This window comes from Anser anser (genome assembly GCF_964211835.1).
Source record: "Anser anser genome assembly, chromosome: 1".
Taxonomy (NCBI): domain Eukaryota; kingdom Metazoa; phylum Chordata; class Aves; order Anseriformes; family Anatidae; genus Anser; species Anser anser.
The window spans coordinates 123,567,861-123,591,915 of NC_139720.1; the positions used below are offsets into that span (position 1 = coordinate 123,567,861).

The window sequence follows — 24,055 nt, forward strand, 5'->3', positions numbered from 1 at the left end:
CCACCACTGTTGTTTGAAACCTTCATCTCACACCTGCGTTAGGACTGTACTCCCTTTAACCATTTTACTTGGTGAAATTTACTTACAGCTTCCTGCTTTTCCACAAGTTCCTCTGCATTCATGAAAATGGGAGGCATTTCTAATAGAACCTCAAAACTGAATAGATCACTGAACACCAGAATGCACTGCTGGATGTATTTGATCCATACCTCTGAGCAACTTAGAGCATGTGTCTGTGATACTTAAAGATGGGGCTCCATTGTTTAATATACCTCAGTATATACTAATGTCTCGTGTAATAAACGTTAATGAAAATGTGTCTGAAAGATAACGTGGAAGAATAAACCGACAGTTTAGATCAATTTATTTATGGCATTTTAATACCAAGTTAATGCATGTCTCAAGTAAGAATTTATAAATCTGGTAATTTATAGAAAAAATAAATCACAGCTTCACAAAAAGCTAACTTTCAACAGTTTGCCCCCCCAACCCCAATTTACAATATATTTCAACTGTTGGTAGAAAGTGGTGTGAAATTCTTAAAAAATATTTGCAACAGCAATTGAAAATAAAATTATGATATTTACTCAGTGAAAAAGTAATAGGAATTGTGTTTCCCAGTAAAAGATATATCAGAAAAGCAGCAAAAAGTCTTCCTCCTACTTATTATGTGCTACCTTTCCCCCGGCCACATACATCACTGGCAAAGGCAACACTTAACAGTAACCATTCCCAGGTTCAGTACTTCAGTGTTTTTGGCAAGAAGTCAAACTCAGAAGTCCAGTGCTTGAGGTGTATGCTGCCCTTGCCCCGTGTGCTCCGAAGGCTGCTGTTCCTTGGTGTAAGATGGAATCAGTGACAGCTCAGAGTAAAGGTAGGGAGTATAAAGATTTTCCTATGGGTTCATGTTCATTTTTCACTCTTTCTTCACCTCTCCAATACAAACTGGAAAACTCAGAAATTTTAATTATTACACCTCACATTTGAGTTCTTATACAAGATGAGGGATTTGAATGTTGGTGTTGTATTTTCACTTATGCACAAAAATCCCTTCTGTTAAATGTACACATGCAACCACAGGAGGAAAAATGTTCCTTCTCTAACTTAATTAAAAGTCACATTTTCAAAGGTCATTGCACTTGATAATAAAAAGGCAATTAATATGCATTTGATATTAAATATATCATACAGACCTGAACTTCTGTGCAAACCACTGCTTCAGACAAACACATATTTAACATTTTTTTAAAATCTAAGCCTCTAGTTAAACAAAGAAAAACTTTTAAAGAATATTTTTCAAAGACAACATTTTTTTTTAAGAACACACAAAAACCACTCCCTTTAACTCCTAGTGCATTTAAACACCTCTTTGTAATTTGTTTTGAGTTTCTTCATGTTGTTCCCACATTTAACCTTGCTATCATTCTATACTGATCCAGTGACATGATACAAGAATACGTTTTCTCTGACCTACCCAATAAGGCTGGCATTTGTCATGCTGTTGGTACAAACACGAAAGCTGAAGGTAAGATTATTGCCTCACTCCTTTACCTGTGGAAGATCTAAAGTTTCAAAGTGGACGCAACTCCGTTTTCACTCCTGTTGCCTGTGAACTCCAATGGCCAGTTTCAGGTGCCAAGTGCTTACAATTCCAAGCCAGGGTTTTGGGTTGTCTCAGCATATTTTGTGACAACTTGCTGTTAAAACTATGGACATGGAAACTGAAAGGGAGATTTTGGTCCCTGAGGTATACTAAATGACAGCAAGAACTAAAGCACTGATATTTAATTTGGAGTGGACCCTCTTTAAGGAAAACTGTTAGCTTCAACTTTCAAATTTTAACAAACAATCACTAAAAATACCCTTAAGCAGGACGACAGAATATATGCAGTATTGGTCAAGAAAAAGTACACCGTACAGAGTAATTTTAAAAGTTTTCAGTTACTGAGGACAAAGAAGCTGTCCTGTGAATAGCATGCTGTATCAAATTTGTCTTTCAAAACACAAAAGGGCAAGAACATGAAGCACGGCCTAAACCAAAACGGCCATTTACTCCTACCTCTTTAATGTACAGTTACAGGACTTAGTGTCTTAAATACTTAAAATTGGCAAACTGACTACATATGCCAGAAGCCAAACCAAACTTAAGTCTTTAATTGATCGTTTCAATAGTGCTCTGTTTACCATATCAGCAACTTTTTCATTGCCAAACCAGTGGCAATGTTTCCTACCGATAATATATTTTGAGCTAGAGATTAAAAGGTTAGTACCATTGAAGGTGTTTCAGACCAGAGGTGACTAAAATAAAACATCTTTGGCAACCACATATGTATGATAGGTAATTCACAGCAGCTGGAAAAATTGTAAGATGTTTACAAAGTCCCATAGTTCATCATTAACTTTTTGCAGTGTGTTGTGTAAAGTACCAACCCCTGAAAAGTTTAACTAAACATCTGAAGTCATCTCAGAAGTTGCAGGGTTTTTTATGCCAACTTTCTCAAACAAAGCCATGGCTTGTGAAATTTTAAAGGATGATGGGATATAGTCCACACAAAGGCCTCCAGTGCAGTTGGAGTTGATGGGGAAGAGAGGAGAGTAGTGAAGGGCTGAATACTTAAATTTCAATGTACCACAGGGAGGTAGCTCAGGGACTGACAACAGATGTATTCATGAATGAATTTAGTCACACAGGTAGTATCATCACACTGATGGTGGAATCTTTTCAAACAATAAAACAAAATGAAACAAACAAACAAAAGTCAGCTGTGTCCAGAGAGTCCATTATGTAGTCTCATTTATCGTTACCTTAAAATGAGAAAGAATGTGCATTAGTAACATAGAATTTACTTTAAACAATTTTAACACAATATAACAAAGCTAAGTGATAGGAAGAATTCAGTATAACCATCTTGTGTTTTCAGTTAATGCAATTATAAATTAGATGAATCTTGTGACACAAATGCAAATAAAAGCTAGCACTTAAGTGTGTGGGATGTGTATACAGCAGAAGAGGAGAAACCACACTAAATAAGATGGGTAAACTTTTAACAAGGAGAAGAACTGAAGTAAGGTACACTGAGCTATTTTTTTTCACGAATATGAGCTCAGTTTTCAGAAATTTTGGAAATATTGCAACTGATTTGTGAACTGCATTGTGATTCCTATATGTAAATTAGTATGCAATTCAGCAGTAACTGTCACAGCACAAGGAATTTAAAAGAAAAACAGATTTTTAAAAACAACAACAACAAAAGGGTACTTAAGCAGGAGGCATATGATATTACTATCAGCACCGATACCTTACTTTGTGAGAATAAGGTCAAAGAACTTTGTGTCTCAGATCTAGCATAATATCCCATTTATAGCCAGACCTCTGGTTTTATACCTCATTAGAGAGGTGCCAACTTAAGCATGCAAAGGCGTTTCTTTAAATTTAAGTCTAATAAAATATAATGTCACTTTAATTTAACCCTCACCTCCCCCAAAAAAGTACAGCTACAGAATATGTTGAAATCTCTCAGGTATCCAGATACAAAAGTAGTGTGAAAGACTTAGTGGAATCATAACATAAGGACCCCAGTTGCTACATACAATTTGCTTTAACAGTGAAATAAAACAAAATATTAACTCTTTCTCCACTGGGGGAGAAGAAAGAAGATCATAAAAGAAAGAGCAAGTAAATGACCTGATTTTGATGAAATTATGAACTACAGTATTGTTCTTCATATTCTGTCATCAGGTTCTGCACGAAAAGGCAGTTAGTTTAGCAGATCCCTAAATGGGTTTTTGCTACGTTAGTGTTCTCTGTTCTGCCACAGCAGATTTTTGCTTCACATTTCAGCAGCTGTAAAAGCATGGCCCAGACCTACACAGACACGTTCGACAACAGCGCTGCTGCCATGCAAGACTTACTGCTGTTTCAGCACATGAAGGATGAATTCAATCCTCTGTAGATTCAATCCTCAAACTTACTATACTGATGACTGCATTGGAGTTCCATTGTTTTGTTAAGAGATAAAATGGAACAAATTAATTAATGGAGTTACAGTACCAAAGTTAGAAGGAAAGCCTGGTCAGCTAGCTCTGGCTTTTAAAAGCAAAAGGGCATTTACCAGAGAAAATGTTTAAGGGGGTGGGTGGTGGTGGTGATGCAGCCCCGCTCCAATCAGCAACACAGATTCAATATGTCCTAACATGTTCTACCCTAACACAGATGAGCAAAACTACAAACAGTACATATCATCACTAATTTCACTCTTGCTTAGACACCATAATTAAAAAAAACAACAACAAAAAAAACCAGGAAAGTTAGAAATTTCTTGCAACTTCTCCTGTCCCCAAGCTTACCATGTAAAGAATATAACAAAAATCCTCAATTGTTACTGGTTGAAAACAAGGGCAAAAAAGGGCTCTGAAGGCAAGAGTGAGGAGCCAAGATGATTTCCACTTGTGGGGCAGAAAGACACTGGCAAGCTTAGGGAAGGGAGAAAAAGATCTGTTTTTATGAATTCCCATTGTGTAAGTTTAGATACATATGCAGGTTACTGATTAGTTGTTTTCACAAAGCATTAAGCCTGGAACTTAGGTAACTTATCTGCCCTCTTGATATTGATCTTCCTATTATTTTAGGCATCCCCCATGTGCTCGAGAACCTGATCTGGAATTAATATTCAAGTTGTTTAGTTCAGCTTGTTAAAAATTTACCCACTTATTCACAGTTGGTTTTATGTTATATTTCATAACCAAGATTGTTCTCATTCACAGATGTATTTCAGAGTTAGTACATCAATGTCAAACCATTTGTTCAGTGTGATTTTTAATCAGCATTTGTTTAGTTTGATTTTAGTTCTCCTATAAGCTCAGACAGTCTCTTCCATGCAAGGAAAATTACTATTGAACGGTTAATTCAGGCTGTATGAGTAGAGACAAGCATTATCAGAGGAGCATACTAAAGTTCTCAGCTATCTAATTAATACCCCACCCCTCAGAAAAAAAAAAAAAAAAGAAAACTAAACAGTAACTCCAGAAAACCTTACTAAGAAGCAACCATGGCTATGCTGTAAAATATTTTACTTGGGAAGAAATTTTGAAACACAGTGGCAAAGAACAAATGACATCAATACAAAACTTCTTACCATACAAGTAATCTTACTACAATGCCTTACTGCTAGCATAAGTAACTAACACCATCATCCATCCATATTAAGAACTTTCTTTTAAAATAAAACATATATTAATAGGTTGAAGATGCACCTTCATTGCATATGCACACAGTCCCTTTTTCCCCAGTTTTTGTAGGTAGGTTTATTGGTGTCTCTTCTCTTTACAAAAAATGAATTCAACTTATCCATTAAGAGAAAAGTACTAAAAGAACATTCTGTAGATTAAGCAGATGAAGATTCCTAACCATACAATAGCTTCAAGGGTGCCAGAAAAAAAAGATGGGGGAGATACACAAAGCCTTTCAGGGACAGAAGAGAAGTCTTCCCTTTATTTAGACCAGATCCTCTAAATAATTTAAAATGTTATGAGAAGAAATAAAAGATGAAGGATGGAACCGTATTCTAATTGCAATGCCCAATGTAATGCAGGCAATGCAAAACTCTGCTAGGCTGCTCCAAACTATCCAAACTATATTCTGTTTATAAACTGTGTACAGTCGGCATAGCTAGACAAAGGGAGAGGATAGTCCAAGGTTTCACATGCATCTAACAATTATGAATTTCACAGCACATAAAAATGAATTCAAGAAGGCATTCTTTGTTCCCTTAGGTTCTATGTGACTAAACACCCTTAAACACTTGTGTGCATGAACAACAAAAAGCATCAGTCATTTTTGCTCAAAATAAACAGTGGAATATAAAAAAACCCACAACACTTAAACTAGTGTAGACAACTTTTAAAGTGATCTAGTTCAAATAATAACTAACCTGAGACGTACTTTGCTCCGATTAACATTACCATGCTACTCATAATAAAAAAACCCAAGGGCAGACTACAGAAGATACTAGTGTCACCTGATGTCATCGAGGGGAAGATGTTTCCAGTCAAGCAAATCAAAAGAGAAATATATATATAAATTGCAATATATGTGTTAAAAATCATATGAACAGCAAAAAGTAACAATTGCAAGAAAAACTAAAACAATTTGCAGAAAAAAATAAAAAAGTTCATGCAACCCCCCCAAAATAATTCAAAACAAGCTCTCAATAAGAGTTCAAAACCAAATTCCACTGTTAGAACTATCTAGGTGGAGACCATTTCTAGTATTCTCCAATCTTAAATGCTCCTAGCAGGCATAGGACAGTTTCAAAGCTAGAACTAAGAAAATTAGCATTCTTCCCCTGGTATTAAAGTGGATAATCAGTGAGGTCAAGTTTTCATAAACATAACCCTTTTCACATTAGCTGGAGAACAAGATCTAGTTTTCTTTTCTGCAAGGCAGATATTCTGAGCTTCAAAAGGAAAGAATAATAAATAATACACACATCAAGCACTTGGGATTTGGGGACACATAACAGAATTTAGATATAAGGCAATTAAATCATGATGCATAATACTGAAGTGAATCTTGTTATTCATGATAAATTACCAATTTCCCTTCCAAGCATCCTTGAGAGAATTGTTTGTATAACTACACTGTTAAATAAAATACTTACATCTACATACAGGATGATAAGAGAAAAAAATTAGTTTTAGCTTTCATCAATAAAGTAAGAAACTTTATGCAGCTTGAGGGCTGCAGCTGTGGGTTCTGGGGATAGGGTTACATTCTGAAGATTCTTAATCTTTTCAGTAATTTTTCCAAGAAAAGTGAAATGAAATGGAAGTTGTGTGCTGTAGGCTGATTCAGGCCTAAAAACTTATCCTGAAACAGTGCTAAAATATAAACTCAAATTATAGATCATATAAGACTGCAGACTATTCAAACCTGATAAATGGAAAAGTCCCCTACTTCAAAAGAAACATCTTTTTTAGTCCCTCAAAGTGTATGTATATACTGTGTGAACGATAGGTGTATGCAGTGCTTTCCTTTATAACTTCTAGCTCTTAGTCCTTGCGAGTCAAGCAGGTTTTGATGTAGTTAGCAATCCCTCCTTCCTATACAGCAAATAATAAAGCCAAGATACAGCAAGAAAAATCACTGGATGAAACTCTCCTCTTTTTCAACATGAGTATAAGAAAGTTTATAAAATTCTTGCACCATCTTCGAATTAAGCTGTATCTCTTTAACAGGAAAGATTTTTTTTTTTCTTTGTAAACCATCACCATTCTGTGGAACCTACAGTTAGTCTGGATTTAATGTCTTATGTTTTTAGAGACCTACAAGATATTGCTTGTGTCCTCCTTTCAAGAGGAAGACCTATCTATATCCTGCTTTGTTTCCACAGTGTTTTTAAGTAATCATTTTCAAATCATCAGAATAGTCAACAGATAGAATGAACAGAAAAGCTCACCAAACTCAAGATTAATTACCTAGGCTAGTTAGCTAATTAATATTTGACCTGTGTTAATGTCTGGTTTACCGTTTGAAGGAGCTTCAGATGTCTCCCAGCCCATAGATTTCATCACGGCTTTCTTCCATCTGGCATAGCGATATTCACTTTCTGAAATAGAGAAATCAGCAAACAGAAATGTCTGTCAGTGCCTATGAATACAACTACAGTATTAAATAAATGTTTTGAATTAATTAAAAGATAAACCCTCCAAACAACTAAAATAACACAATTATGCACAGTGACAAGAAATAAACTTTAAAAACAATTTTCTGCATGTTCTCCAATTAGAAGATATACAAGTAGGACAAAATGAAACAATTGTTATTCATGCATAAGCCCTTCAGTGTTGAAAATACTGTCTTGAAGACGGGATCATAGCAGTAATTATAATCAAAATGGTAAGACAAAGTTCTTTACAAAAACAAGAAGAAATAATTGAAAAGGCAAAAATGTCATGCACTTGGATTAATTATGTCAAGTATATGCTTTTTGTTTCTAGAAGCATTTAAGAATGATGAAAAAGTTAACTAAAAGAATGATCAGTGTAGGCTTTTTAAAGCCAAATTAGGAGTCTACCAAAAATACTCTGTCTGTCCTTTCTACATCTGTGAAAACTCAAAAATGCACAGGAACTTTAGGAGACATCTTTCTCAGTAAAAATCTTTCAATATTTCTTTGATTTTACTTCCTGTAAGCCAAAAAAAAGCTATTAACTGCAATGCCAGGTGACAAGCTTCTTTAAAAAAGTAAACCAAACCAAACCACCAGAACAACATAAAAAACCCCATCACATTAAGTAAACAGTTGACACATTCCCTGATGGAGCTATGTTGTTTTAACCTTTTTCCAGTCCTACTAGTCAATACATGAACAAAACTGCAAGTGGAATGCACTTTTTCCTAAACCTAACACTACTAAGCTGATTTTTAACATTTTTGAGGATATTTACATACAGCTGTTTTTATACTGGTATGTCAGACTGCAACAAAGAATAAAACTGATCTTTTGAACATAAAATAAAAGAGTTCACAGGTTCCTGGAGAACATTAATGGGCTTTACCCTCTGGGTTGATCTGTGGTTCAAATCGTTCACATGTCACTGCTGTCAAATCTCCAGGATTCAGACTCCAAATTCCAACTCCTTCTGCAGCTCCTGCTGCCATAGCAGCTCCTAGAGCAGTTGTTTCAGGCATTGATGGCTTTACTGAAGTAAATCAGAGAGAAGGCCACGATGCTTTTTACTGAAAGTCAACTTGATGATATCAGAACTCCAGACTTACATATGTATCTAGAATGACACATATTTTCCTATGACCGTTATATGAGCTTCCCTTAAGTTTACCAACTACAAACCTCATTTTATTGCCATTCACATGATTATGAAGTTAACTTCAACTATGAGTCTTCCAAGTCTTCGAAATACCTCAGATAACTGCTTCCCTCAGTATTGAATAGTGGGTGGCACCCCTGTCCATGGCAGGGGGATTGGAACTAGATGATCTTCAAGGTCCCTTCCAACCCAAGCCATTCCATGGTTCTATGAATCACGTAATTGCTCATTTTCATACCATGTGCAAGGTTACTGACCACCACCAGTTTCCTCAGAGTACTTCTGTTAATAATACGACATTTTGTTGTCCTCTCCCTCCCCAAAGCAGCAATTACTGTTTTAGTAACCCATGTTGTTCTCCTGCTCCAGTCACTTTGTTATTAAAAGCATCTATATTTAGAAAAGGCATCTTAAAAGAGGTTACACAGCTGTACTTACAAGCTGGTTTGCCTTCCACAGGTGCTATAAAAGACCAAACCACCCCCAAGATGTAAATCTGTGCCATTAACTCTACAAATGCCTGCTTTTCTCCTTCAAGAGGAGAATCCCTTAAAAGCAGGTTTTATTGATCACATCCTTTCAAGTGCTAGCTATGAAGCACTGACAGTATAAGCCTTGTGCATTATGTCTTATTAAAGGCAAACTATAGTAACTCTGGAGTTAAAAACTTTCCACTGGCTTGCTATCGCTGAAGTGGCTCACAAGTTTATGTAGAAGAGCAGTGGAGGTGCAAAGTTCTGATTTTATCTCTGAGCAAGATTCTCAGGGCTGACATGTTGCAGGGCAATGTAAATTTCACTGATTTTAGAACTGTTGGACAGTTAGATATTGATCAGACAACTTTAATATCATCACAGTGCTACAATATTTCAACATGAGAAATGAGTCAGAGATGCTCTAGGAAAATGAACCTCAAAACTTGATGCTAGACCTAAATACTTTTTTTTCTGGAAACAAAACAAAACCAAAATACACCCTTCCCATCTCCCCCCCCCAAAAGCAACATTCTCAGCACTAAGAAAAGCCCAGCAAAAACAACAACAAAAGCCATCCAAACAGCCCTCGTTAGCCATTACACATGAACAGCGTTTTCAGCTTTAAAAAGAAAACAGGAGTCATAGTTTTGTCTTACCTACTGGAATACAGAGAATGTCTGATTGGAGTTGCATGAGAACTTTGTTATTGGTCATTCCTCCGTCTACTTGCAACTGACTTAGTGGTATCCCACAGTCCTTGTTCATCGCATCTAAAATCTGAAGAGCCATATATGTTACAATTTAATTGCAGAAAAATCTCCAAATGCAAAATATTGATAAGTCAGTGTCTGCTGAAGAGTGTTAAGTAGGTAGGTCTCCTTCCCTGTACATCGAGAGGCCAAAAAGGAGGTAGTGACAACACAGTTTTGCTTAATATATAGCAAATGCATTCAATTTATCACAGAAATCCTAGTGTAGGAAATGTTTCTCTATACCCAGCCTACCCATTGCATATATGGTCTGAGAAGAACTTTGGGGAAAAAAAGCAACTGATGACCACTACGAACTTCATTAAAGCTAACGAGGAAGTACACAGCATCATCCTACAATCATCTATTACATGGAGAATATTGTTTTTTTAAGGTTTTGTAAAAACAGTCAATTAAATGTATCATTTACATCTTTTAATGTCATTATATAATACTTGATGATAGGCATTAACTACTGCAGAATGATTTTTCTGTCATATTGTAAGTGTGCTTTTCTCCGCTCTAAATAACATAGCAAAATACACAAACAAGAAACTACAGTGCATTCTATGCTATTCTGCAGCTCACAAAGTACCCAGTTATACAATCCTTACTTGGAATTCAACATGTTTCTATAAACGAACAAACGGGTAGGTTGGTAAAGTACAGAAAACTATACAGAGATGGGTTATACAGTAGATTTTATTTATTCCCAGAAAGTAAGTCAACAAGGAACGAAAAGCATTGCCACACGATAAATAATAGTTAAAAATTAGAAGGTAAAAGGCCACCTTTCATTGTGGCAGAATCTGTACATGGGTCTGCACTGTTCAATACATTATAAATAACCAAGAATACAGGATATATAGCGGAGCACCAAAGTTTACTGACAGTACTAAGCTAGTACTGCTCCCTACACCTTGTTTTCTTCACATGTATCATTTTATACTCATCTATACCGAATTTCACCTGTTTTTTTTTTTTTAACTATTCAGAACTTCATCAGTGCCTCTTAATCTTAGCTTTACATATACTGCTGAAGCTCTGATTTTGTTTATTACTCTGCAAGAGCATGTTGAATCATACTATGCACTCAGACTAGAAGTCTAAGTGCAAGATATAAGTGCATAGTATGCACTTAGATTAAAAGTTTTTGACTTTGACTAAAAAGCAAAAAGAAAGATAGAATCGAGGAGGTGATGAAGAAACAAAACAAATTATGATCATGCTGCTGCTATCTCTATTGTAGCGTAGTTAGATTAAGAGCAAGGTGTGCAGCAACTGAAAAATGACTTCTTTTTCCATAATACTTTCTGAGAGAAAAAAAAATAATGTAACGGGTCATCTGTCTGCACAAGGAAGGAACTTTTGGGAGAAAAAATGAACAGAAGCTTAGAAGAACTGGATGGCACAAACAAACAAATAAACAAAAAAACAATGAATAGGAATTTTGAGTCTTTTCCTGAAGGATACAAAAGACTTACATTTCAAATAGAATTAAACCAAAATGACTTTGCTTTTGAGAAGACAAAAATAACAATGTATCTTGGAAAAATGTGTGTTTTCTGCACATCTGTAGGACTTAATCTACTAATTTAAGCATGTCCAGAGACCTAATGAGGCACGCCTACCACTGTGATATAAGTACATTGACTAAAAAATAAGGAAATAAGGAAGAGTTAGATAAATTCAGTTAGTTTCACCTTCAGGTTTGAAAGCTTTATTCCTCACCCTGCTACACCCAGACATATGCCATCTCTTGTTACATTTGCTACAATCCTCTGCAAGTCAGCTGAGATAATTAATCCAACAGAAAAATAGCCCAGCAAAACAGGGATAATTTTTTGCTGGAAAGATCATTGAGCTGTCACGTGAGATGGAATGGATGGGAGGAGAGACAAGGAAAGAGAGGAGCAAGAAAACAAACCAGGCTATCACTTCAGTTCGCTGTAACTTTACCCTGACTTCTAGTATCAGAATTAAGAGCTTGCTATTTCCAAGCTCCTTCCATGACTTTCAGAGGACTCAGAGGCTGTTAACACAGCTTCAAAAGCAGATGCCTTGGTGAAGTTTCTAGCTGTCTTTTTTCCACAGGAGTACTTCTTGCTTTACTCATTGTTGCTACAGAAACAACAAGCTACTTTCCTCATCTCACACAGTTTCAGGTGGGTATTATTTTAAAACACAGAGGTTTAAATAACATAAATTTAAAACATGCAAACATATTAAGGTTTCACTGTTACCCTTTGGGGGCTATGACTTTCATTTTGTCCTGTGTTTGTACAGAACACAAGAAGCATAAAATGCTAGCAGATGGTGATATAAAGATTTTAATGCTCAAAACATACTGATATCAAGCCCTTTGATTTGGTTGAAGGATTAATTTATTGTGTGAGAATGTAGGTTTGCTTTTGCAGAATGCTGACAAATGCAAAAAGAGATGTGGGCAAAAAGTGAATGCAGATTTCCCTGGATATGTTTGGTGCTCTCTTGATTTAAATAATTTTTGTTCTTACGGAAAGCAACATCAGCCATATCTGTCACAGCAGATGATATAAAATGTAGTCTCTTCTGTTGTAGAACCAATACAGCATTTCTGTTATGGCACTGGCCTTGTCATTTTACTGTTTGCATGTTCTGCCTCTCATAACAGTCATAAATATGTTCACCTTATTTTAAGCGCGGATAAAAAGTATAATTGCCACTCCAAAATAATGTACCACCCAGCCAGATCATTCTAGCTAAGTTCACAGGAACAAACCTTCAACACTAGCATCATGTAAAGAAAATAATAGCATGGAAGTGTGATATGAAGCATCTGATCATCTTCATTGAATCTTTTTAATCCTCTCTCTTCCCGAAGAGTTACAGTCACTGTTCTCATACTAATTTACAATTAATTTATGAATTAATTTGCTTTTACCTCTCGTGTTTGAAAGCAGACAGCTTCTAGTGCAGCAAAGGCGATGTGTTTTTTATTTGTAAACTGAGTAAGGCCACAGATAATACTGTTGAATAGAGGAAAAAACAAAAACAAACAAAAACAAAAACAAAAAAACAACCAGAGTTAGAACATACATCTTTACTAGAAAATCCTAGACCTAGGTCTTCTAATTCAAGTCTCATTCAGTTCCATTGTATAAGGACTGCTTCTTAACATTAAAAAGCTGGTTTCTTTTTAATCTGAATTCCCTCATTTTTGTAATAAGCTGTTATCATGACAAACCTTTCAGTGTCCCAAAGTTTCCTGGTCCAAATGTTTTCTGTGCCCCTCCCCCTCCCTTTTTTTTTTTTTTTGGGTGGTGGTGGTGATTAGGATGAGTAGCTGAGTCAGCTCATCCTGCTTCTCCCAGTAGCAGTTGCTGTTTTGAACAGATTAAATACAAAACAGAAACAATGGTTGCTTGAAGATAAGTCAGAGAATGTTGTATCCAGACACACCAAAGGAAGAAAAAAAAAATCTGGTACCTGTAAGGATTTGTGACATAATTTAATCTTTCTGCAAATGTAGTTTATTCAGAACCTTACCCCCTTGCACTGGGTTCCCAGTACGGTGCATACAGTCCTGAAAATGCTGGCACAAAGTAGCAGCCATAAGAAGTCCCCGCTTCTGCAGCCAGTTTTTCTAATGCACACACAAACAGTCTATATTTAGCTTTTTACAACTGCACCAACACTTAAAAATGACACTTAAAGATGTTATTAAATAGGGAAAATATTCAGAATATGTTAGGTAGCTACAAAAGCAATCAAGCCATGTACCATTAGAGTATGCAACTAACTGCCACTCTGCTTCTCTTTGACTAGCTGTCCATATCCAACAATATAAATGGAAGATGGGGCATGGGGGGCTGTGGTAAATGTAAAATCAAACTCCAGAATCATTTACTTGATATTCTGATCTAGATTCTGTGCGGTTTTCAAAGGGTATCCTGTGGGTACAGAATGTTACCTTCAAAGCTTTCCAAAAGGTCACAATTTACTTGCATTTAAGCCAAGGCAAGAAAGTGAAACTGGATCAAGACCAAAGGGAGTTAAGAACTAAATTCCGATTAATTTCAAATGGATTTAGAGTTCTAAAATCTCATCTTAAGAATACAATCACATCCAACTACAAGAAAAAGTGAAGTTTCTTAATATCTGAGTAGTAACTTCAGATATCTGAACTCCTCAATATTAAAACGTATAATTTTAAAAGCTGTATTAAAACAGCCAAAACTACAGAAGTTAATGTGCAGCTCCTTCCTGTAACAAGAAAGGAAAGTAGATTTTTTTTCAGCTTTTGTAATTTTCATGTTTGCATTGATCAAAGCAGAGCAATAGAGAAGAAGGTTAGGGAAACTTATTCAAAAAGTCTTCTAAAATGGTACTTTCATACAAATTCCACATAAAGGAGTGAAGGGAGAAGGAAGGACATCTTCAGGGAAAAAGAAGCAATGACTGAGTCCCACATGATTTCAGCAACATTGACAAATTAAAGTTCTTGAAGTTCCTACATGTCAAAGGTCTAATCAAACTTGTGAAGCCAACAGTTACTATAGTGTTTCAACAACCGGCTAATTCTAGTGACAGTAGCTTATGTTCTTCTATATGGTCTGTCAGGCTTTCTCATAGATTATTGTTTTATGAGTTTTGCTTAGTCTCTGAAGCTTTAAGTCAAATTTGAATTGTACTTTTTCCACTTTTCAATAAGATATCAAATTATTAAAAAAAATGTAATGAGTTACTTTACAGTCCAAAATCTTGTTATATCAGTCACTTTCAAACTGTTACAGTTGCATGTTTCTGATTTTTTTCCTTTTTCAAAATTTGGTATATTCCTAGTTTTTATGTCACAAACAAGCTTGCTTTAAGTTCAGCTCATGCAGAAAACATTAGCGACCCAAATACTAAAGGATTACTGTGTTCTTAGCCGAAACAGACTGCCATCATCCACAATTTTTTAAGAGACAGCTTTGCAAACTGAGGTCTCTGCATCAGTAGATACAAACCCTTCTACATAAATCATTGCATACTTAGAGCCTCAGGTTGTCATGTCTGTGACAGGAAAGAATATGTATGATCTAACATGCTTTGGGTTCTGTAATAGAGACTTAAACACTCTTGATTCTGGAAAACAATATTGTACAAAACCAGGATACTGTATGTCAGTGCAGTATCTTCCTGAGTGTGTGCTTGCTACAGAAAGTTGGCAAAGGGTTTCAAACACCTTAGTGATATGCTGTATGAAATATCGGTGAAAAATATCAGTAAGTAGTGATTTCATGGGTGTAAAACAAATCGTTTGAACACAGCAAAATATATGCATCTTTCAGCTTTTCTTTACTTGAATATTTTGAGCTTTTGTTCAACAATAAAGCAGTTGTCAGAATTCAAAAATTTATCAAGACAGTTGACAACTTAAAATTAAAAGCTCCAAATTGCAAATACTCACCTATTTCCTGTGAAGTCTTAACGATACCTAGATTGTCCCTCAGCCAACGAACAACGGCACCAGCTATTGCAACAGATCCCTGAAGAAAATAAAATCACTATACTTGCATGCAATTTTTCCATGGAGGGGAGTTACCTAATTTCGTGAGCAATCTTCTTGGTCTCACTAATTTAAGGACAAGTAGGTCCAGTAGCCTCAGCCTTCTTTTTATAACAAATTAAGTTTTTTATGCTTTAATTTTAAAAATAAGACTAATTATAGCTAGAGCCTAAGTAAAAATGCCCAGAGAGACAGAAAATGTAGGCATTTTCATTTGTCAGTAAAATTCCTCTATTGCTTCAGCAAATGGCCCTGAATGGTTCCATCACATCACAGATGAATGACATGGCTCCCATCTCACACCAAAGTACAAATGGACTTCTCTACAAGACAGTTTCAAGTCTACTAGACTGAGCTTCAAGTAAACTGGAAGCAGCATTACATTTTCATTCAGAGCCATTGCTATAAGGGAACAGGGGTGTTTTCTAAACAGCTAGCTATTACAGTTATAAAATAGAGGGATGATTAAAACAAAAGGCTAAAGCCACATTTCTTGCCTCTCTGCAAAGTGTCTTATCCACTAAATTGTAGACAATTCTAGCATGGATGCCATAGAAGAAAGAGCACTTAATAGCTTTGGTTGAAGCTATTTCTTCAGACAATATCATTAACGACTTGGAGATGAGGAAGAAGCAAAAGTGTGCATACAGAAGTCTGAGCAAGTGGAAATTAAAATCACTCTCAACACAGTTCCAAGTCCTTTCTTCAAGTACCTGGACTAAAACCAAAACAAACCTCTTACACACCTTCATAAAGTGAAACCCCCAAAGTTGCCAGAACATGGCAAATAAAAAGCTCACCTTTCCTTAGGGAAGGAAAAGGAAATGAGCACAACCTCCCACATCCTGGTAATTGTAAGCCACAAATTATTTTCCCAGAGAAGAAAATCCTGTGTGTTGTCTTGGTCTGTTTGACATGAAAAACATAGGCTATCTTCAAAAGCTCGATTGCAGCAGGCAATTCAGTACACTTCTTGAAAGTAACTATTAGATCAGGCCCACTGAACAACATAGATGGAAAAATATTCATTCTACTGATCCCAAAGAAGCTTTGGTGCCAAATATGTGCCAAATGGCTCCGTGCTTCAGAAGCAGAGCTTTAGAACAATGAAATCTTGAGTAAGAGTGAAAAATCCAGTTTTCTACAGAATTTGGATATCCTCAGAGTTGTGAGGAGAACTGAGGAACTAAAGGAACTGGAAGTAGGAACCTGATTTTGAGGTAGGTAAAAAGGGCTTTACTGTTTGATGAATCTTGTCCCAGAAATTTAGCTTAGATTTTTAAGTTAGAAGTAAAAAACATTTGAATGAAATAAGACAAAAGACATCTAGTCATGTTTTTTGTTAATAGAGGATAGTTGATAGTTGAAACACTAGTACCAGAACTTCCTCCTGTTTAAACTCAATCTTAGTATGAATTTTTGTTTATTTATTTATTAAAGATTTAGAAGACTGTGTAACTGAAAAAGTGTTTCAGCCATTATGCCAAGAAATGCAATGTAGAAATATTTTTATTAGATTAAGTGATCTAGATTGGAGGTAGGATAACCAAAACAACACACAAACGTTGAAGCACACAAGATACAACAAAAAGCTATTTTAATTTCTGTGCAACTGAATAATTTCACTGAAGATTACAGAAAGATACTAGAAAACAGAAGTAAACAAAAACATGTATCGCTACAGAGAGGAAGAAATTACTGTACTTACTTCTAGTGCATAACAAACAGGTTTGTCTCTGCCCAGTTTGTAAGCTATTGTGGTTAGAAGACCATGCTCAGAAAACACAGACTAAATAGGGAAAGAAGAAAGAAAAGGTGAAGCATGAATACAGGCAGAAAATATTTAAATCGGCATATGCAAATGATAATGAAGAAGAGACAAAACCTTTACTTAAAAAAAAAACATATATATATATACACAAAATGTTTAAACAAAGTAAATTATTAATGACTCTACAAAAGTTACATAAGTTTAGTCAGGCATTGGAATGGGTTGCCTGGGGAGGTACCATCCCTGAGAGTGTTTAAGGAAAGGCTGGATGTAGTGCTTAGGGACATGGTTTAGTGGGTGACAGTGGTGGTAGGGGGATGGTTGGACCAGATGATCTTGGAGGTCTCTTTCAACCTTAATGATTCTATGATCCTATAAACACCAAAGATAAAACCCTTGGACTGCTGGTTTTAGTTCTAATTTCCACAAGCTGCCCCAGATCTTTCCAGACTCTCTATAGCAAAGAAATGGGGCTCTTCGAGAGATATGAATGGAAAGGAAGCCAAAGCTCTGCATTATTTTTTCAACTACTAATAGAAAGAAAAATGTGAAAAGAAGAAAAAGAATAGCCAAGACAAGGAACAGAGCATGTGGTTAAGTAACACAAGACTCAGCACTTTGTGGGTGAGGTTAAGGAACATACACAAGGGAAAAGCACGGAACTTGCTATGAAAAGTTCATTTTGCAGCTAGGATATACAGTCTTACTGAAACACGTTGAACAGATTTTTACTTTCTGTTCTTTCATATTTCAATATTCATTTTTCCTTACGTCTAGCAGTGTAATTGTTGCTTATAAGTTTAAGAAATGTTAATTTACAGTTGTGCTCAAGTATTTAAATGAAGAGCAATAAAAACAAGTGAAAAATTAAAAAATGCAACTGACCTTCTGACCCGTATTGCACAGCAAGAAACATCCTGTTCCATACCTAGCATGAAAGCAAAGAAAAGTTAAAACAAGGATGTTTGAAGGATAAACAATTACTGCAATTCCTGAATCCACAACTCCTTTGTGGAGAATCAAGACACCACTTTTTTTTTCCCGCATTTAAGTTTATGTTAGCATTAACTGATGATAAAATCATCCCCCCCCAATTAATTTAAATGCAACCTGAAGCTGAAAAATCTAGACCTACACCTCTCTCTCTGGTTATTTCTTGTATAGTACTTATCATGGAGCAGATAGGGCCAAAAACTAAACATGAATTCATCCTGGGTGGCAGTGTTTACTTATTTCAATTTAAGATGATTATGAAAGCCACTTTATAAAATAAATATTTCAAAACATCAAATTCAAACTTTTAAAGGTGAAAATTCAAGACACTGCATTCCTGCCACAAAGAAGAGGGTTTTATTTAAACATACTTAGTTCAAATATTTCTAAAAGTGGCATGTTTCTCATTTGAAGACCACGTCACATGTATGTGTGCATACACACATACAAAGACACAGTTTAATAAAAGGAATACAATATACTCATAATCCATGCTAATTTATTCCAACTAATTATTAATTCTCAATATTTTTTACACCCTGAAAAAAATCAACAACTTAAACATAGTACTGAGAAAGTCCTCAGTTATATTTGGAGAGAAAAAAGATAACAATACTACAAATAGGTTAAACATTCTCATCTGTTATCTAACTTTTACCATTTTCTTTAGAAGTTTTTTTTTTCCCAAAAGTCTCTCGTGTTATAAAAATGTTTTTATAAAAATACTTTGTGACAATATTGCTTAGAACAATGTTTGTTTTAATAAAACACAAGGCTACCGACAATTAGATTCGTGTTATAAAAGATAACATGAAGGTTAATTTGCAAGAAGTACAGATTATTGTGCAATTAAATCTGTGAAAGTCCAGAACTCTGTATATTCCTACATGCTCTGTTAGGCACACAATTGTAAATGAAACAGTAAGTCATTTAAGCAAAGAGCTTTTCCTCAAATGAATGTTTGATTACACCATTTGCCTGATTTAACTGATCAGCTGTTTTAAACAAGGGAAACTAAGAGGCTGAGAGCTAGGAAAATAACATTTTATAATCTCCATATTGATCTAGACACAGAATGAAAACTAAGCACAGCAACCTAGAGGTTGCCTTTTCCTATCTAGCAATAGTCTGTTTTTTGTCATTGAAGTCTATGCAATCTAACTTCCATTGCCTGTATTTGTTTAACTTTAGCTTACTCAGTTTACATTACCCTAGCAACTGCTATAGTCGGTATTTTGGAGAATTTTAAAAGGAAAAACCTTCTTTCACACAGAGGTATTTCCTCGCAATGACTTTGTTCCAAAGTATACCTCACAAACCATTTCACTATTTTCCCTATTTCATTCAGAAGTCAGTACACTGTTTATTTTGTAGGTCAACACAGTCAAAAGGTAGAGCTATAGTTATGTCATAACTACAAAAGTATCCGGCGGTTAGGTTGAAAGAGAACATAACACTAAATTCAAAACAGAACAGTGACCTACTGTTTATCTTACAACTTTCATCATAACTTACGTGTTTTTTGCCTGCCCATCTTGAAAACACATTTGCCCAACAAGAGCAGCAGACTGGTCACCCAAGCACTGAAAAAAAAAAAAAAGGAATTTTTTTTTTAGCAAATGTCTGCGCATGAATCGCATTCATGAACAAGTACATGAATAGATATATTTAACTATGACTCTAACCTATTAGGAGCACCCAGGTAATTGAAAGTGAGGAAAAATCCATAGAGATAACCTGTGCTTATTATTACTCTTCCTTTTGTAAGAACTGCAAATTAAATGTATTATGGAACTTATGGTGAACAACTTAAAATTGAAATTTACTATCTTAATGCATATTGGAGAAAAAGCTGGGAATCTGCCCCAAATTTCTGGATTACGTATACGCTGAACTACTATTATATATAAAGCAGAGCTCGGTTCTATTTTGTTATGTTATTTATTTAGAGATTCTAAGTTTCCAACATAACTAGACATGCATTAAAGTTGACAGCTGTTTTTGCATAGCCAGGCCTTATCTTATTAATTTACTGGGTTCTTCATTATTAAATTCAACCTCAAAATTTACTTCATGTAAAGGAAATTTACTTCATATGAAGGAAAAATAAAAAAAAAACAAAACAAAACTGGAAACCATCATCTTAATTTGTAGCAGGATTCACCCTTCTTAAAGCTTTTTCCAGTGAAGAAATGCTCCTGCAGTATCTACCAGGTTCCTATGCCAGAATTTTAGTTGAAGTTGACTCACCCCAGAAATTGGTACACCTGTCAAAGCTCCAGATTTCTGAATCACAAAAAGAGAAAGAAAAGCTCCATATTAGCTTTCTGTGAATAGAAATTTCAGGCAGTCAAAAATAAGCTAAACTTTTATTTTAATAGGGAGATGCAAATCCTGGATGCAGACAAAACACATGAAAGAAAGGCTAAATCATACAAGAATGGACAGCCGCTTAAAAACAGTGTCACTAATACTGTAGAATTTGCTTTATAGTATCCATTTAATGGAAACCGTTACAGTTTTCAAGAGAAAGACTTCAATACAAGACCAACAAACTCACAAAAGACCACAAAACCATACAGGTTTTTCACTGAAGGTCCTCTGTGTAAGCCAAATTAAACTTAGTTACTTTTAAGTCTGCATCCCCTTGATCCCTAAAGTCTAGACTACAGTACTTCAGGTTCACCTTCCAATTAACAAAAAAAAAAAGGCTAAGAAAAAGCACAAAAAGAATAGAAAAATATATCCCCATTATCCTGTTATAGCCAAACATGAAAGATAACTCAACCCAAGAATAAAAGCAAGGAAAATGTGTAGATAAGCTGAAAAAAAAGGGGGGGGGGGGGAGGGGGAGAAGAAAAAAGCAAGTTGTGATATCACTGCTGTTTATATGGTATCACATATATATATATATCTATCACTTATGCAGTTAGCATGTTTCCACAATCAGTGCTGAGGTGGCAGAATCATGGTACTGTCTGGCAAAAGGCAGGACCCGATTATCACAGACAATAGTTTAAGCAGTAAAGAGACTTTTTTTTTTTTTTTTTTTTAGTATTTTAATGCTTCTTTCAATTCTGACAAAAATCTCTAGTGAGAAATGGAAGATGGCCACAAGATATTTATAAAGGAGAAAGTGTCCTGGAGAAAAATACTTTCTGGTAGGAGCAACTGTTTGTCTAGCAATTTGTTGCATAGAGCAAACAAGGAAAAAAAACAACAGATACATCACATAAAGACAAATTTCTGGGAGAATAAAAGTCAAGTGAGAGAATTAGGAAGAGAAAAAAAAAAGTCAATCCTGTCAAATTATGTTTATGAAAAGCACAGATTCCAATCCTGAACATAGCATATGTTAACTATATTTTAGTAATATTAAGGTTGTAGTAATATTAAGATTGTAGAAGCTGGTACTCTCTTCTTTTTATATCACTTAAAGAGAAATGCATTGAAGTTGGTTTAAGGTCAGGAAAAAAAAAAAGGAAGTAAGATTTAACGCCTAAAGGAAAACAGAAGGATCACGTAAACAGTATGGTTGAGTTGATTGCACATTGGACTTGAGCTTAATGCAGCTCATGCCTAAAATAGAGCAGGAAAGGGTCACGGACTACATGGTTGAGTCGAATTGTACATTGGACTTCAGCTTCATGCAGCTAATGCCTAAAATTGTATACTACCTCAATAGTTCTAAAGATAATTTTTTGAAATTATAGTGTACAGAAAACCAGATACAGTGTAACATGCAGCCTGTGTCAAGTTTAAAATGAAAAGGTGCAAAACAGTAAAGTGAGTAGAAAAAAAGTGACTGTGATGACACACTAGGCAAAGACAGATGCCTCATTTTAAGATACAGCATTTCAAGGCTCATACAGAAATTCTTCCAAACACTACCACATATTTTTTCAGTTGCATTCTTGCAGTAGGTATCATAATAAATCTCTATCTTGACAATTTTTACCTCTTTCTTTAAAATTGTTTCTTTGTGGAATTGTGAAAATGAATTTTCAGTGAAGCCATGCAAGTGCATTTCCAATCTGATTTTTATTTATTTATTTTTTAATTCTCATTTCAATTGACTGGAATTAAGGTAATTCATTTTATAGATGCACTAAAAACCCTGGCATGAATCTAATGTTTCAATATAATAGAATTAATATTTGTAGACAGAATGGCTCAGTTTCCTCATTTATAAAATGAGAAAGCCAGCATTTAGTAGACAGTAGCTGTATTTTTGTGTTCGCTGTGAAAAGAAATATTCCCCAGCCTACAAATTAAAGCAAATACTTACATAAAGATTACACTTCAGAAGCAACTTTGACATGAGCACATACTGTAATATCTCAAATTTGGAAATACTTGCCAAATTTATTGGTCTAGAAAGCATGCTTTTACTAATACTAAAAATCAATGGAAATGCACAGCACCTGAACAGAGTGGATAACATAGAGGTGGTCAGCCTAATGGAAGCCTCTACTCACCAGGCTAGGACAGATTTTCTAGTCAGCAAAAGGAAGAATGAGAAAAAAATGGGAGGAAAGGGGAAGAGAAACAAAAGTTCAAATTTAAAGTGACCAATGACCAGCTATTCTGTTTCAGTTGCCAGGTTGTATCTCCTTTTTCATTACCACATTGCCTAGTATTTCATTTGCCTCACTCATTCAGCTTAATACAGCTCAATCTCATCTGACCATTTGCATTAGTAAAAGTTAGTAAGATTTCTAGTGGCATCATTTTTGACAGATTAGCAAAAGTACTTACATTTCAGGCAAATTAGAATTTCTTTTTAAATAAAATTTTAATTTGTGTTAATTACAAAATGCTTGTATGTTCTTAGTAAGCAATAGGGTAAAATACCATGAAAAAATGTGAAACCACAACATCTAGCTTATCCTATTCTCAAGCTTTAAGAATAAATTAGATGTCACTTTATCAGAAGAATTGGTACTACACATCAAAGTAAACTTGAAACCTCAGGCCAATGATAACAAATCATGTTTTACTCCTAAGTTACATTCACAGCTCCACTGGGAGCAGTGCAATTAGTGTAAGAGTTCACAATGTTATTTTTTTTTTTTTTAAACTGAAGTTCTATGTAAATATACACTGCAAAAGGAGTTTATTAAAAACAAAAGGCAAAAAAGCAATCTTACGGTATCACTTGTGATCTGCTAGTTCATAGAAACTGACCAAATTCTACCTTCAGTTATATGGGAATAAGACATTACACACTTTGTCCAGTCTTCTTAGACCATTAAGTAACTTTCACATATTTTTTTTTCAGTTGTACAAGAAGTACAAATACGGTGCCTTAATAACAGCAAGCTCATTACTTTAGATCTACTGATTACACTTTGCAACCTGATGGGTAATTTCTACATCAATAAGTACTTGTCAACAACTTGTCTTATATTTATCAAAAACCTCTCTCATCTTGCTTTGCTTTTTTGACTGATATTTAACTTCATATAATATCACACAGGCGATAATGACATATTACTCACAAATCAAACAATACTGGTCTAGAAAAAGCCGAACAATACCAGTCTAGGAAAAGCCATTAGTTTTAATGAAAATTCTGTCAATCAATATTGATATAATTATATTTTACAAGATCAACGTCACAAGAAAACATACCATCAGGCCATAAATCTCAGATGAGCTTCGTACTTTTGGAAGTATTTCCATAGGAATATCAAAGAACCTG

At 35.1% G+C, this 24,055-nt stretch overlaps 1 protein-coding gene across 5 annotated transcripts in view; it reads right to left on the bottom strand.

Annotated features, from left to right (window-relative positions):
* Positions 1-347: 347 nt before the first annotated feature.
* GK (glycerol kinase) overlaps positions 348-24,055 on the bottom strand; it is a 34,730-nt gene continuing 11,022 nt past the window's right edge. For 2 of the 5 annotated variants that reach the window (XM_083820822.1, XM_083820824.1), the window contains exons 8-21: positions 23,986-24,052; positions 22,830-22,847; positions 20,602-20,637; positions 19,867-19,934; positions 18,244-18,286; positions 17,296-17,376; positions 15,489-15,567; positions 13,583-13,679; positions 12,978-13,062; positions 9,962-10,082; positions 8,560-8,703; positions 7,527-7,607; positions 5,931-6,017; positions 2,645-2,805 (exon numbers count right to left, since the gene is read on the bottom strand). In XM_083820822.1, coding sequence (XP_083676948.1) covers positions 2,792-2,805; positions 5,931-6,017; positions 7,527-7,607; positions 8,560-8,703; positions 9,962-10,082; positions 12,978-13,062; positions 13,583-13,679; positions 15,489-15,567; positions 17,296-17,376; positions 18,244-18,286; positions 19,867-19,934; positions 20,602-20,637; positions 22,830-22,847; positions 23,986-24,052 — 1,021 coding nt within the window. In that variant the 3' untranslated portion in view covers positions 2,645-2,791. Of the gene's footprint in view, positions 2,806-5,930; positions 6,018-7,526; positions 7,608-8,559; positions 8,704-9,961; positions 10,083-12,977; positions 13,063-13,582; positions 13,680-15,488; positions 15,568-17,295; positions 17,377-18,243; positions 18,287-19,866; positions 19,935-20,601; positions 20,638-22,829; positions 22,848-23,985; positions 24,053-24,055 lie in introns of all 5 variants that reach the window. The other 3 variants (XM_083820823.1, XM_083820825.1, XM_083820826.1) reach the window with 3 other exon arrangements.